Source organism: Oryzias latipes, chromosome 22 (assembly GCF_053564925.1).
Source record: "Oryzias latipes strain Hd-rR chromosome 22, Olatipes_Hd-rR_3.1".
Classification (NCBI taxonomy): Eukaryota; Metazoa; Chordata; class Actinopteri; order Beloniformes; family Adrianichthyidae; genus Oryzias; species Oryzias latipes.
In genome coordinates, this window is record NC_136258.1 from 25,193,326 (window position 1) to 25,207,642 (window position 14,317).

General features: G+C 38.4%; 1 protein-coding gene across 2 annotated transcripts; it reads left to right on the forward strand.

Annotated features, from left to right (window-relative positions):
- The first annotated feature begins 215 nt into the window (after positions 1–215).
- eif5a2 (eukaryotic translation initiation factor 5A2) lies at positions 216–6,358 on the forward strand. 2 transcript variants are annotated; one of them, XM_004082162.5, is made up of 5 exons: positions 216–461; positions 1,467–1,641; positions 1,735–1,839; positions 3,058–3,189; positions 3,385–6,358. In XM_004082162.5, exons 2-5 carry the CDS (start codon positions 1,480–1,482, stop codon positions 3,445–3,447), a joined length of 462 nt encoding a protein of 153 aa, XP_004082210.1. In that variant the 5' UTR covers positions 216–461; positions 1,467–1,479; the 3' UTR covers positions 3,448–6,358. The 2 variants fall into 2 exon arrangements, with proteins under 2 accessions (XP_004082210.1, XP_078796984.1); XM_078940858.1 differs by lacking the exon at positions 216–461 and adding an exon at positions 741–784.
- The last annotated feature ends 7,959 nt before the right edge of the window (positions 6,359–14,317 follow it).

Here is a 14,317-nt window from a genome sequence, read left to right on the forward strand (position 1 = left end):
CATGCTCCCAAAGCATCTCAAACAGTGGAATTTAATTTTTTCTCTTGTTTAATTGTTCTTATTTTCTGTTGTCCATTTGTTAACTGGTCATTCCTTATTCACATCGCCCGTGGTGTAATTATTGTGTGTAAATAATTATGATAATTGATATTGGTTACACTTGTCTTTATTTGTTCTGTAAATGTGTTCATATTCAATAAAGTTTTTTTAAAGGCAATATAAAGAAACACGCTAATTTCATAGCATCCAGTTTTTTGTTTTATTTGGCGCATTTTGGTGGTTGCATTGCCTCAGAACGACCATTTAAACATGGTTTGATATCCAAACGCAAAAAAAAAAACAACTAGACTAATTTTGCGGAGTTTAGGGTGGAGCGCAAACTACAAGATGCGCTTGCAGATCTTGCGGGGTCTCTCACGCATGCGCACTCACCCGCTCCGCCAGCAAACGCAAGACTGAAGGTGAGCAGACCGCTGAACGTTAAAAGTTTGTTAATAAGTTTGTGTCATTTTACTCTATTTTACATGAAAAACAAATCATACCTTAGTTTTCGATGCTTCAGAAACTGAAATTTTCTTTCTTGTCTCTAAACAAGCGGTAACAATGTTTATTTTTATCAGTCAAAGAGTAGTACTGGTTTAGCTAGCTTTAGCCTCGGCTAGTAGTCGATGCGATGTGTTTGCTAACTGAGATCGCGTGGCAGTGTTTGGGGTGGGAACGTGAAGCTACTTCACTTGTGTAAGCTGACGTGTTGGATGCTGATCTGCTCCGACTCAGTGACCTCGTAAGGCTCGCAAGGCAGATATCTTTCCTGCTTCCTAGCTTAAGTTACCTAGCTGCTGTTAGCTAACTTAAGCATTCAAACTGTTTCGAAAGTAGTTTTAAATAAAGGCATGCTAGTATCTAAAGTTTTGTTTTTGATGGCTACAACCAGCATTACATACATGGCAAAAATCCATCCTGATTTTCATTTTTCCCATTACCAGGTTACTTTACTTACTACTTTACTGGATACCGGTAACTTAAAACAGTGAGTGTACAGAAAATAAGTCGCTCGCAGTCGCACCGATTCATTAAGAGTTGATCCTCACTTTTGAAAGTTTCCTTAGAAATGTGTTTCGGGTGTTGCTACATTACCATTACAAGTGAGCTTTATAAAACGTTTAGACTACAGTGCCTTTGATTGTAGTTTTGCATGTTTAAATAGAGTTGGAACAAAAACTTTCGGCAAACTTACTATAATCCGGGGTTGTCAGGTTAGTTGTACCATTCAACAACGCCTTACCTTTTAAATCTCTTTATTAGTTTTATTTTAATGTTTTTCTAATGTAAAAGTTTAAATTATTCATGTTAAAATGTCGTATCCTTAATGGACCATTCGCATTTATCATAAGGAAATGCATCTTGAGTTTATCCATCATGATAAATGGTTTCTTTTTTGGCTCTTGCTTCATTATATTGAGCAGCCCGTGGCACATCATGGCAGATGACGACTTCTCCACTGCAGATGCTGGGGCATCAACAACGTTCCCCATGCAGTGTTCTGCACTGAGAAAGAATGGCTTTGTCATGTTAAAAGGACGTCCCTGTAAAATAGTCGAAATGACTACCTCAAAGACGGGCAAGCATGGCCATGCTAAGGTAAGCGTTAAGTCCTCTAATTGGGACTTTAGGATCTTAAATGTTGTGTTTTCAGTGGTTTTTAAGTAAAAACTTATCAGCTTTTGCTCTCAGGTGCACCTTACTGGACTCGACATCTTTACTCAGAAGAAGTATGAAGATATCTGCCCATCTACTCACAACATGGATGTTCCAAATGTGATAAGGAAAGATTACCAGGTCAGATTTTACTCTCTAAAAATGGTGTATAGTTCCGATTACCGGTAAATCTTATAAATGATTTTATGCTTTGATTATTAGTTATTTATGTTTCAAATATAAATAAAACATTCTGTCTTTTTGTGCCATGGATGAGCTGTTCTTGGAAAAATAGTGCAGCTATAAATCGTTTCGCCTGGTTTTGGCCATTTTTCTGATTTGTTACACAAAATCTGTAGAAACGGCAAAACAGAAAGTGGCTAAGATAGAAGTTCTAATTTATCTTTGAAGATCCACTTAACTTCTGTCCCAGTGTGCCTTGATTTTTTTACGTGTTCCCTAATACATGAATCATTTGAATATTTGAATTAATGTCATTTACATTGTTTCTTTCTGAAGCCATCATTTAAAAGAGGGGTCCAGCCCCCAGGGCCTTGTCTTTAAGGGCAGGGAGCCATGAGTCCAGCTGAATTATATTACTGTTACTGCCGTCTGCATCCTACGCATGCTGGAGATGTGTTGGAGCAGCACCTACACTCTGTTAGCGTTATGGAAACCACCTAAAGTTCCTCAGTATGTGAGATTAAGCCTTTGCTGATGTGCGACTCTGTATCTGATGGAGATTTATCAGAGTTGTAAGTTATTTTTATAGGCTGACTTAAATTCAGGATTGTTCGTCAAAGGGGCGGAATAAAAGTTGCATTTGAATTCTTATTCATTTTATTTGTTGTTTGGTTTTTTTTCGGTGACAGACCCATCGTACATCAACACACTCTTCGGTAAATGCTAAAATGTTACCCGAAACAGGATAAAAATAGCTACACCACCTAAAAGCACACTTTATACAAATTCATAATACTGTGCTTAGATTATGTGCCTGTTTTTGTTTTATAATTTATAGATTTATTTCTCAGCAGAAGTTTTGTTTTAAATCAGTCGTAACATTTATCTATTTATTTTTTGTAGCAGTTCTTAAAGAGTAATAACACTTGTAAAAATGTCTTTCTTCTCTTTATGGTTGCTTGGAAACAAAAGTTGTCCATCTTTGAAGCACAAATGTTTAAAGTTTTGATGGGTTTCCTTTCCTAAACTTGATGAGAGAGAAGCGGCTCATCCAGGAAACCCACATAAGACATTCACTCTCACGTTCAGCAACAAACCGAGCTGCTTGATTTGTTTCAGTCTTGTCTGAGATTTTGTTCCACTTCTGTTTTTCTTTTGAACCCATTGCAAATGCAGGCGATCGATGTCTCAGATGGTTTCTTGTCGCTCATGGATGACAACGGAGAAACCAGGGAGGATCTCAAAGTGCCTGAAGGGGATTTGGGCAAAGAAATCATCAAGAAGATCAGCAATGGAGAGCTGTTCATGGTAAGAGTTGATGTGAAGAACGCTCAAACATCACCCTCAGATTTAGAAATCCACTGCTGTAGACTGAGATTAACTGTAATCTTGTTCATCACTTTAAGATCTCCAGAAGTTGTTTTTTTTCTTTAACTTTCATGAACAAGATTCATATAACAAGTTTATTAAAACATTTTAGCTCTATTTTTTTCCATTTTCCAGGTCTCTGTGTTGAAAGCCGTGGATGAAGAGCAGATAGTCGGCACAAAGAACATGACCTCTTAATTAATCTCGGACCACGAAGGAGACCTCCCCCTCCCAGTCACCTTTCTGGTTTTGAAGCCTCACCAAAGCAACTGCCCCCCCCCCCCCCCCCCCCCCCACACACACACACATCTGCACATGTGAGAACCACATCTGGTCAGGTCCAGTTTCACCTCAGATTTGAGCCACAGTGGCGTTTCTCTCAGTCATTACAGTCAGTCATTCCATGCTGCTGTTGCTCCAGGCATTCATGACCACATTCCAGCATCTCCTAGCATTCCTACCCGCCTTCAACCATTAGCTTTTTAGGGTGCATTGCTTTCAAAATCTCTGTTAATCCTTTTAGAAGGTAATGTCTTGTTATCTAGTTAATTAGGTTCTCTAAAATGTGCCTCTAGTTGATTTTATCTGTAGCATGGCTCCACACCCCGAGCACATAACGGCTTAATCTGGCTCCCAGTTCAGACAGCCCGCAAACACGCCTTCATTATTCGCCGAATTATCCCTTTCTGCTTCTGATAACGTCCACACGCACACCAACCAGTCTTTAGAAATGCCTTAGCCACTTTGTTTTAACGTGGAGAGTAGTCAGCACTGAGGCTGCAGGCGTGCAGGAGAGCCTGGGCTGCAGGTCGGGCTATCCTCGCTGACATCTGCGTTGGGACCCATGTGATTGGGCGGGGCCATTTTCTTCTCTATGCTGTTCAACTTTCTTTCCACTTGAGGCCTTTTTGAGCAGGTAAATGTTAACAAGTTTGAAGGAAAAAAAACATTTAAATCCAAAACTTTTGCATTTTAATCACTTTTCATAGATACACCAGAGGGCTGCAAATATAAACACTATAATAGTATATCTGCCAAACTGCATTAAAGCAAAGGAAGCAGCCAGTCAGTCTAAAGGCATCACAATGCTGCTCTGTGATTGGCTAAGCAATGTGCAGGCAAGGATGTGTAACTAATATGGTGGCTTATAAGTGTTAACAAACAGTAAAATTGGTCACTTTTCTTCAGAGAAATGAAGCTGTCAAAAGTTAGAATTTCTTTTGAGACCTTTAAGCTTCCTAAAGTTTTCATGTCGTATTTTGTTAATGCAAACATGTTCTTGTCTATAAAATCTGGTTTCAGGAATATTTGTTTGGAAAAAAAGAATTGCAGGCAAATGGAGTTATGAGCAGGCGGGTCCTCTCAACCTGAGACAACAAACAAATAGAAACTTCTGAAAAGTTTGTAATAAGCTGCTAAAACAGTTAGTTTGGTTTGATCAGTTCATATAAATGAGCATGTTTGCATTAACTTGGGGTTAGAGCTGCTGTTAAGTGTTTTACTTTGACAGTGAGGCTGTTTTTGACAGCGGATAAGCTCCGCCCCCTTACAGCAGGTATGCAAATGTTTACATAATGTTAATGACCTCAAATTACTGCAAAAGTTGACCTTCATGTTGTTTTTGTGTGTGTTACCACAGACTGCAGGGTTTGAGATCATGTGTCATGTTTGGTCGAGGGTCGCTCTTGTTTGTATTTTTATTTTATTTTTCCCCTCATCTATAGGGTCAAATCAGAATCCGCTTAAAGAAAGAAAAAATAAAAATACTAAGTTAGAAAAAAAGATCCTTTTAATTTGACAAGTTTAAAAATTTAAAAGCAGCTTTCAAATTGAAAGTAAATATTGTAAACTAAAGATATTGCTAATAAAAAACCCGCAAAAGAAATATTTGTTTGAAAAAAACAATTGTAGATTTAAGACTTGAATAAAAAAAAAAACTATAAACTTATAACTGTTGCCAAATAAAACAAAATGAGGGAAAAAACGCACACATAAAAACACGTTGAAAATACTAAACAGCAGCTTTTACAAACAAACACTTTTTGGGGCAACACTCTTAGTTTTTTTCAATTTTAAGTTTCAAAATTTCATTTTTTTTTTCATTTCATTTAAGTTTGAAATAATTGTTTTTGAATTTCCAATTTTTCCATCAAGTTTGTAATGCGTCCTTTTAACTTTTCACAATCTGGTTTTTCATTCACTAAGCTGATCCTGATTTGACCCCAAACTCACTGATTCAGTGTTATCTAAAGTTTGAGAAGCGCATCTGCTGTCATAAGTTTAAAGCCTAACAAAACAGCACCATGGATTGCAATAGAACAATAAAAGCCATACGATTCAGTTTTCATATTCCATCGTCATGCAGTAAAGAAGTTCTAAACGCTCAAACCTCAGTGTGGTCAGAAAATGTGTATAATCATATGACCAACATTTCCATAATAGGTGCTGATTAGGGACAAGTACATTGTCCTCATTTCTGCCTTTTTTGACACATCTGATCGTAAAAGCTGGACTTGCTCCGCATTAATCTGCACGTCAAACATAACTGTGTTTAGGTCTGGATGTTTCATGGCGTCTCCATCGTTCTTAGAAAGCGTCTGCACACCTCCATTACCCCTGTCAGTGTTGGCTTCCTTCATCCTTTCTAACATCACAGCTCCAGTTTGAGAAAAAGTTGACATTGGAAGGAAGGTTTCCCTGCTCTAAGCTGGAACCAGCGCTTTAAACAGTGTTTTACTCTCAGCAGCAGCGATGGGGAACTCGTTCATTTGAACGTCTTTCTTTTTGTGTTTCATCTTCTGCAGGTTTGAAACTGTTATTTTTTTCTCCTTCATTGTTTGCTTCACTCTTTCTGCTTCAACTTTTTATTACTGGAAATGTTAAACGGCTTGTATTATCTGTAAAGTTCTTGAAAACTATACAAAATATGCAGAGGAGTAACTCATGAGAATTTTCAGAACTCGCCGCACATCTTTACCCTTTTTATTTGAATTTCTTGAAGTGTAAGGATGTGAGGTCACCCGTTTTATCTGTTCTGACTAACTGTCTTGTTGTAGTTTTACTGCAGTTTGCATAATAAAGTTATTTCTGATGTGACGGGCCAAACAAACACTTGCCATTTGTGATTTTGTTCAAGCTAACTGGTGGTTTTCAGAGAACTTCTTCAGGAGAAGTTTCCCAATGATCCTAAAGCTTAGCAGAGATACTGTGCATAACGGTTAGGCAGGTTAGGAAAAATTCTTCCTCAGATGACTTAAGGATAAATACTTTAAGAAAACGCTTCATTTGAAATCAGGTTTTTATGACAGAGCCCATAAGACCAAAGTTTCTTTGCAGGAAGAGAATGTCCAATCTAAGGTTCAGATTTCTAATGTATTTGTCATTTCAGAATAAAATTGTCTTATTGATGTAGAAAATCCTTTTTTTTTTTCAAGAAGCAGAGCAGATCTAAGCTTGTAACAACTTAAAAACGTTATTGCGCTAACATATTTTAATTATTTTCCCCAAAAGATTTAAAGCCTATTTAAATAAATGTTCATTTTTGTTATTCTTCAGCTGCTCACGTTTCTTCTGGACTATAACTCAGGCAGGTACACACAGGTGTTTATTTCTGAAGTAACCTTCTCCTGTGCCATTTACATGTCAATCCTCTAAGTGTCCAGTAGGTGGCAGTGAGACATCAGCTTAGAAGTTATCTTTGCACTGTCCTGATTGTTGGAGACTTGTGTTTTTCGTGTAGACGTGCTAAACGGTCGTCCCATACCTGCATGCCGTATTTACATTAGGTGTTGATGAAGCTTTCCAGAGAAGCTGTTGGTTTCCTGGCTGGTTTACTGGGAGGATGAACTGGTTTCAAATGCTTTTAAAGTTCGATTCAAGACTCAGCAGAAAAAGTCGGGTCATAACGCACAGAATGTCAACACTAAGGTGGGGTCAAACATGGACGTGTTTTTCACACCATTGAACATCTATGGAAACTTTTTTGAAGTTTCATTTACTTTCTTTGTTCAATGTTTGGTGTCAATAAAGGTATCAGGTAAAAAAAAAGTGGTTAATTGCTTGAGTTAAGACAAATGAACTTGTGTTTGAGTAATGATTGCTTCATTCAATCTTTAATACGTTTATTACTGTCATCCTTTCTGTGATCGTAGCATAAAGTTTGAGCTAAACGTAAAAATATATTTACAGTTGAATATTTTTGCATTGATGTTTGACCCCTGAGGTGTGGTTGGTGATGAGCTGCTAAAAGGAGCCACACGTGTTTTCTTGTTTGCATTAAGCTTTGTTATGGAATCTAGATTTTCAGCGAAGAGGATGAAGGAGCTCTCTGTCTGAGGTCTGTGCAGGGAGCACGTGGAAGTGTGACGACTGAAGCCGGGTTGCGTGGTGGAAGTTGAGAAATAAGTGACCAATTATCTGTGATATGATGGATCTTCCTCCTCCTCCTCCTCAGTGATGTCACCGGTCCCTCAGAGCACTGAAATTGTGAAATCAGGAGGATTGGGAGAATACAGACATGTCGGCTTTCAGTTTCAGGTCAGGATTAATTCATCGTGCGAATGTTCAGGAAACTGAGCGCGTCAGGCCCTGCCGACTCTGTGCGCGCTTACAGGAAGCTGCGATTTGGACCAGAAGCGGACAGGAGGGATCCGACTTCAGCTACAATAACAGACATGCTCAGTGGAGGCGGGGCTCACAGCATGACTGTTCTATTTTAGCTATGCTGTCATACGGCTGCAGAGTATTTGAAGACATTATGGTTTAAATCTGGAATTGGTTTATTTCAAACAAAACAAAAGTAGATCAAAAGAGAAATATTCATAGACATATCAAATTTAGAAGAATTAATTGTGAATTGATTGGAAAAGAAAAGTAAAGGAACATAAAGACAAACATGTATGTGTATATACACACACACACACACCACTTTATTAGGCATATCTGTCCAACTGCTCATTAATACAAATTTTATCAGCCAATCACATGGCAGAAACAATAGAAGAATCCCCCATCAAGCACCTGGTGGAATGAGATGTGGTGGAACGGGAAATTGGCATCATGGATGTGCAGCCGTTAAATCTGCAGCAACTGCGTGATGCTGTCATGTCAGCATGGACCAAACTCTCTGAGGAATTTTTCCAGTATCTTGTTGAATCAATGCCACCACGATAAAGGCCGTTCTGAAGGCAAAAGGGGGTCCAACCCAATGCTAGCAAGGTGTACCTATTAAGTGATCAAAAAAAAACAACCTGTTTGATTTGGTTTGCAATCTAAGCAAGCTGCAACTAAATACAGATGGTTAACTCTAAGGGGAAAAAATCATTTTGGTCTGTTTAAACACATTTTTGGATGAATAAAGTTCAAAGAGAAGTCCCCCTCCCTCCTTACACACCTCACCACACGTTTTGAGCCACACTTTCCCCTCTGGGACACCTTTTAACTTCCCTTTTGGTGCATTTGTGTGTGAATGCATGTGTGTAGTTTTTTCAGGAATGTTGGTGGACGAGAAATTGGAATGTCCAGCATCTGGAGGTGGACTCCAGGAGGATCAAGCTTGGGGGTGGGGGGGCATTATTAAAACCAGATGAGGGGCTTCATGCCAAAGCACGGAAATGCTTCTGTTTGAGATTCTTTTTGTTTTCAAGACTTTTATCCACCATGACATGAGGTCTGTGTTTCAGTGATGAATTAACCAACTGACAAAACTTTACAGCCGCATTTAGAGCTGTGAGTGTTTTGACGCAGAACCCAAAAACTGTTTTTCCCAAACAGATTCTGGTGTTTTAAAAAAAAGAAAGTGGTGTTGGAAAGTCATTTATTAACTGGTCCTGGGCATATATACATAGAAGGTGTCATTTTGCCCATTTTCATGAACAAAAATATGTCCTGACGGTTTTTGAATACACCTTATGCTGAGGAAGTAGCTAGAAATCTACCAAACCAAAGTTCCCTTTGTCTTTGAAGAAGTTTGAAGAAGCTGTGTTGTGTTGGCTGATGCACCCCCTGACCAGCAGAAAACAGCAAAAAGGTGGAGTTGGGTTCACTTCCTGGTGATCTCCATAAGCTTCTTCTTAAAGTCTGTCCAAGTTGAGCCGCTCATTTTGGAGCGGTATAAGCTGAGAACATGACAACTTATTCTAATTTCAAATTTATTTGATAGATTATCAATTTTGTAAAGGAAATGTTAAAAACAGCAAAACTTAAATGTCAAATCAAACGTTTAAATAGGAACACATTTTAAAAATCGTATAGATTTCAATGTAGAACATACCGGTACTTACTTTTGGTTATTAAAGGAGTTTTTCCTCAGTCACATGACCAGAGGTGCCACGAGTTGTGTGTGTTACACTATACAACAACACAGCATGGCCTGAATAAGTGATTTTAGAAAGAACAGTTGTTATATTTTTAACCTTGCACAATAAAGTTGTTACCTGGCCAGTTTTTGATATTTGTTTTTAAGATTAAATATATGCTTCAGAAAAAATTCACCAATAAGAAATTACCAGCAATTGGTATCAGTGAAGATTGGTAAATTTTATTGAAAAGGTTGTCGGTATTGAATATTAGTATTGCTCATCATTACTCCAAAACCATGAAGTGGAAATTCGACAACATTTTTAACCAAATTGTGTTGAACTGAAAAACAAATTGATTTACTAGTTTCTATGGTAACCGGCCCTGTCCTGCCCTCACTGGTCCTGAAAAGCTCTGTGTTAGTGGGAAATGAGTGTGCTAACATTCATGAGCAGCTTTGGACGGTCAACAGTGAGAGATGGAGCCAATAAAGCCTGATTTGAACTAGAGAGTGAGAGTGATCAGTCTAACTTGACAGCTGACAAGCAGCCACAGAATTTAAAACTTCTCGTTTTAAATGAAAATTGTCGTTTTTCGTGCTCCTCAGACCTTTGAGTGTTTGTCAAAATGAATGCCTGCTTCAGAGAACGACATATGGACAGAAATCTGCTGCTCTTTGGAGACTCAGCAGGGCACTGTCACCGACTTCCGGGATGGTGATGTCTACATCCTGGATAGGTCAAGTTCTCTTCCTAGAAAACTCATTGGATGGCCAAATCTTGGCCAAATCTTCTTTTTCCAAAGGAATCTTTGAGTCTTATGATATCAAATCAGACATGACAGGTTGACAGGTTGAAGCCAGCATGCTTATGCTCCGCGATCAGCATGGATCAGTGGAAGCTAATTGTCCAAATGGATTTCCATCCTATAAAAGAATCAGAACCATTCAGCATTCAATCTGTCTGATCCTCCGCGAGCAGGGGCACCACTTTACCCTCAGCCTTTTAAATTAGATTGTAAACCCAACATTTTATTCTTCTTCTTGCAGCTCTGACCTCTGAGCGACACAACTTCTAACCTGTGCAATGGTTAGCAGCCATCTCAAGGAGGCTTTCGTCTGACCCTAATGGTTGTAAGTCCACTGGACATTTTTATGCGGGATTATCATGCAAATAGGATCCAGAAGGTCAGCTAGTCATCAGCAAAAAAATGCCACACTGTTAATCTTTTCTACTTCATCCGACCGGAAGAAGTAACAAAATGTTCTCTTAATCAGCAGCCAATGTCCCAAATATCTTCACATTTGCAATATTACTCATGATGAATAACCACAGCAGCTTAAAATAGAGAGGTCTGTCGGATTTTACTCCCATTCCTGAAACATTTTAGTGAAGAAAGCTGTTCAGGGAAGTGGTTACCTAAGAAAAGGTGTGGTATTGTTCATCAGGATGTTGGGGGGGTTTTAGTCACAGTTAAGTCACATAATAGCCATTTTGATTGGAAAATAATTCTTCTATTCTTTTGCAAAAACTAGAATTCTGAGTGCTTTGAAAACAATCTCAAGGACATCCACACACTGTTTGTGGTGCTCTTCGCTCATGTTTTGTCTAAATTTCCTGAGAAAATTTGCACTGAGGTCTTTATCTGGAAGAGCCTGACTTAAATGAACAAACCGGCTGCTGTTTTTTAAAGGGATGAAATGCATTTGGAAAAATTGGGAACGTTTTGGTGCTAAATAGAAATGAGTTTTACAGTATTTTAGGCATCCCTTCAGATCTGTTAGCCTTAACCAAAATGCAGTGTGAGCTCTTGTTTGTTAAAAACTCATCTTTACCTTTTGAAGATACTTTTTTTTTGGCATGTTCTTTGGGTGAGTGAGGGAGGGTGTAATGTGGTACATGTGTTTTGTGGTTCCGTATGTTTGTGGACAAAGGACTGGGAGTGGTTAGCAAAACAGTGTTATCCAGAGTACAGTTCCCCCGGACCACGGGTTACAGCCCCAGGGAGTTGTGGGATAGGCCAGCCCTCGGTGGGGAGCGGATAACCCAAACGGTGGCTCACTTGTATGTGTGGGCGAGTGTTTCTTGCTGACCTCAGAGGAGCAGGACGATGAGTAAGAAGCATTACGTAAAAAACAAAAAACGGAACAAGATGTTTGCAGCAGAAGTAGAAGCATCTTCAACCAAGATATGAAAGTCCTCCACCAGCTTCTTCTGCTTGGCCTTGAATAGATCCACAGCTTATTGGCGACTGTCTAACAGAAGATAAATGTAACAGGAAATGCACCTTGCAGTCTGGATAAGCTTGTTAAAAAGATTTATTAGTATAAAAATAATAAAAACCCAAGCGAAAGGACAATTTGGCATCCTGCTCTTATTCGTTAGTGGTTATGGACACCTCCGTGGTCTTTATTTATTTCCAGGTTTCCACAGAGGTACTAACCCTGCATTGAAAGTGTAATCTCAGTACACTACAGCACCCACTGAAACTGATGTAGGGTTATTGCAAAAAGAAAGTGCTGGCTTTAATACATACTGGATATTCTAGAAGTCTAGAAATATCAATCTCTGCTTTTTGCGTAGATTTATATTCTAAAGCTGCTAAAAATGCTGAACCAAGCAAAGGTTTGAGCACAAAACTGCCCTTTGCTGTAATGATGACTGAACAAATTCCAACAAATACATTTAGAATGTTTTATTCTTAAATCTTAACCTTAATTTGAGGAATTTTTCTAGTTTATTTGTGAGCACTGCTTGATGTGGATATGGTCATTGGAGTCGACCAGAGCAGCTGGAAGTTTAGTCTTTTGGCTAAAGGGAGCTGGACAAAACCCATGTTGTATTCTGTAAATGTCTTTGTATTTTTGTTGCTTCATAAAAGGAAATAAATAAAGAACTTCTTTTCCCTCATTAAAATGACCTGCTACCAACTAGAATGTGAATATAATGTTTAAGGAAGGATTTTAGGATTCTTTCTTGTCATATTTTAGTCAAAATTCATGCGGTTTCTGCTTTCATGATGAAAAATGGAAAATAAAGGAAACCAAAAGATAATCAAGATGTTTTACACTTAATTTAAAAATATGGCCTTTAAAAATAGCTGTTTAACAATAACTGGTTATTCACTTTTCAAACAGCAGGTGGTCCCACAATCTCTGAAATGTGCATCATAAACCCACCGTCTGCTATTTCAAAGGTAAATTTAGTCAGAGAAAAGATAGAAAAAGCTCCAGCAGGTTGACATGGATAAAGTTTTGCTGGTTTCCTAATTTAATGCATGCATAGCTTCACAGTTCAGTCGTGTTTCTTTTGTGAGTCTTCATGGAATAATAATAAAAAAGATTCAGTGCCAAAACAACAGAATTTAGTTTCTTTTAATGCTCTGTCTTTCTTCCCCCCTCAAGTTTTCTTCAAGCATTATGGCTCTTCACATCTGGAAAGCACCTGTTACAGTGGTGAGGGCTCTTTTCCCACGAGATCACAGCCCTTATGAAGCCAACAGCCCTCTTCCCCTACCATAGGACTGAATGATAACCTGCATTATTTCAAGCACAAAGACTGCAATCCTTCATGTCAGTTTAAAATGCTGCCCACGTCTGAAAATATAAGCTTGCTGCCTCCACTTAAAAACTGTTTTTTTTAAGACTTTAAAACTGAAATGAAGCACTAAGAAGATAAAACCTCTGTTAACCCAGTTATAATCACATAGAAACTGCCTCCTACGTCTCCACTACGTCTCGAAAATGACTTTTTCCTAGTTTTACACTTATGAAAGTTTTTTTTAACACTTCGGGACCTACTTTTGGATAAGATTTCACACTTTGCAATATAAGATAGCATCACTTTCTTACATTTACTTTATTTTGAAATTTTGACTTAATGTCTAAAATAGATTGATATATCTGTATATTTTTATAGTCTTTTTTGACTTTTTTTGTTGTTGCTGAAATTGCTTAAAATCAATCAAGCAATCAAACAAAGTGGATTGTCAAGGGAAGAAAACTGGCAAATTAACCATTATGAATGCTCCTTAATGCCATACTTCAACTGGATAAGCATTACATACATTTAATATCCCAACTGCCTGCCTGTCAGCTTCAACCAGCCTTGTAAGTGCGACAAAAAAAAGGTGGGAGAAAGAACCACCCTGAATTATCAACCTGAGTCACCGAATGGCAACGCCCCGAAGTTACCAATAATTTCCTCAAAAGACAGACACTTTTCATTTTTAAGTCATTTGGATCAAACTTCCAACTTTCCACTCAACTCTCCTATGCCAAGGATAAAATCAGCTGTTTTCTATGTATTCCTTTACATACCAGCAGGAGGGGGTAGCTCACTAGCAGGTCCCAAGTCTGGCTGCTGCCAAACTTTCTGAATAGAGGGCCAGATTTGGTGAGGTGAAAATGTGAGGGCCAACCATTTATTTGAGCCCTCCTAATAATTTTAAATGTAAATGAACTGTTGGGTCAAGGGGAATTATAACTGTGAAGTGCTTTGGGCTTTGATCAAAGCACTGTACAACATTTACCATCTACTTTTAGGTTTCTGTTTACAGAACCACTCTGAAAAGAACAGAGTTCATGAAAATATGGTTAATTTAATCCAATTAATGTCTTTATGGTAACCCAGAAAACAAATTAAATATCTAAAAATACAAAAAAAAAAACTCGGACACAGTGGAAAAGCCAATGAACTTGCCTGCTACCACAGCTCTCCTGCTTTGGAATGGAGCCCGGCCATAAACATTAGAAAAAAGGGGTCATGAACTA

What these genes read in the sequence shown, in the direction of transcription:
- eif5a2 (XM_078940858.1), top strand. Translation starts at nt 756, where the DNA reads ATGCTGATCTGCTCCGACTCAGTGACCTC. An exon ending in TGATAAGGAAAGATTACCAG is followed by an intron (nt 1,840 to 3,057) that starts GTCAGATTTTAC and finishes TTGCAAATGCAG; the next exon opens with GCGATCGATGTCTCAGATGG. An exon ending in GCAATGGAGAGCTGTTCATG is followed by an intron (nt 3,190 to 3,384) that starts GTAAGAGTTGAT and finishes TCCATTTTCCAG; the next exon opens with GTCTCTGTGTTGAAAGCCGT.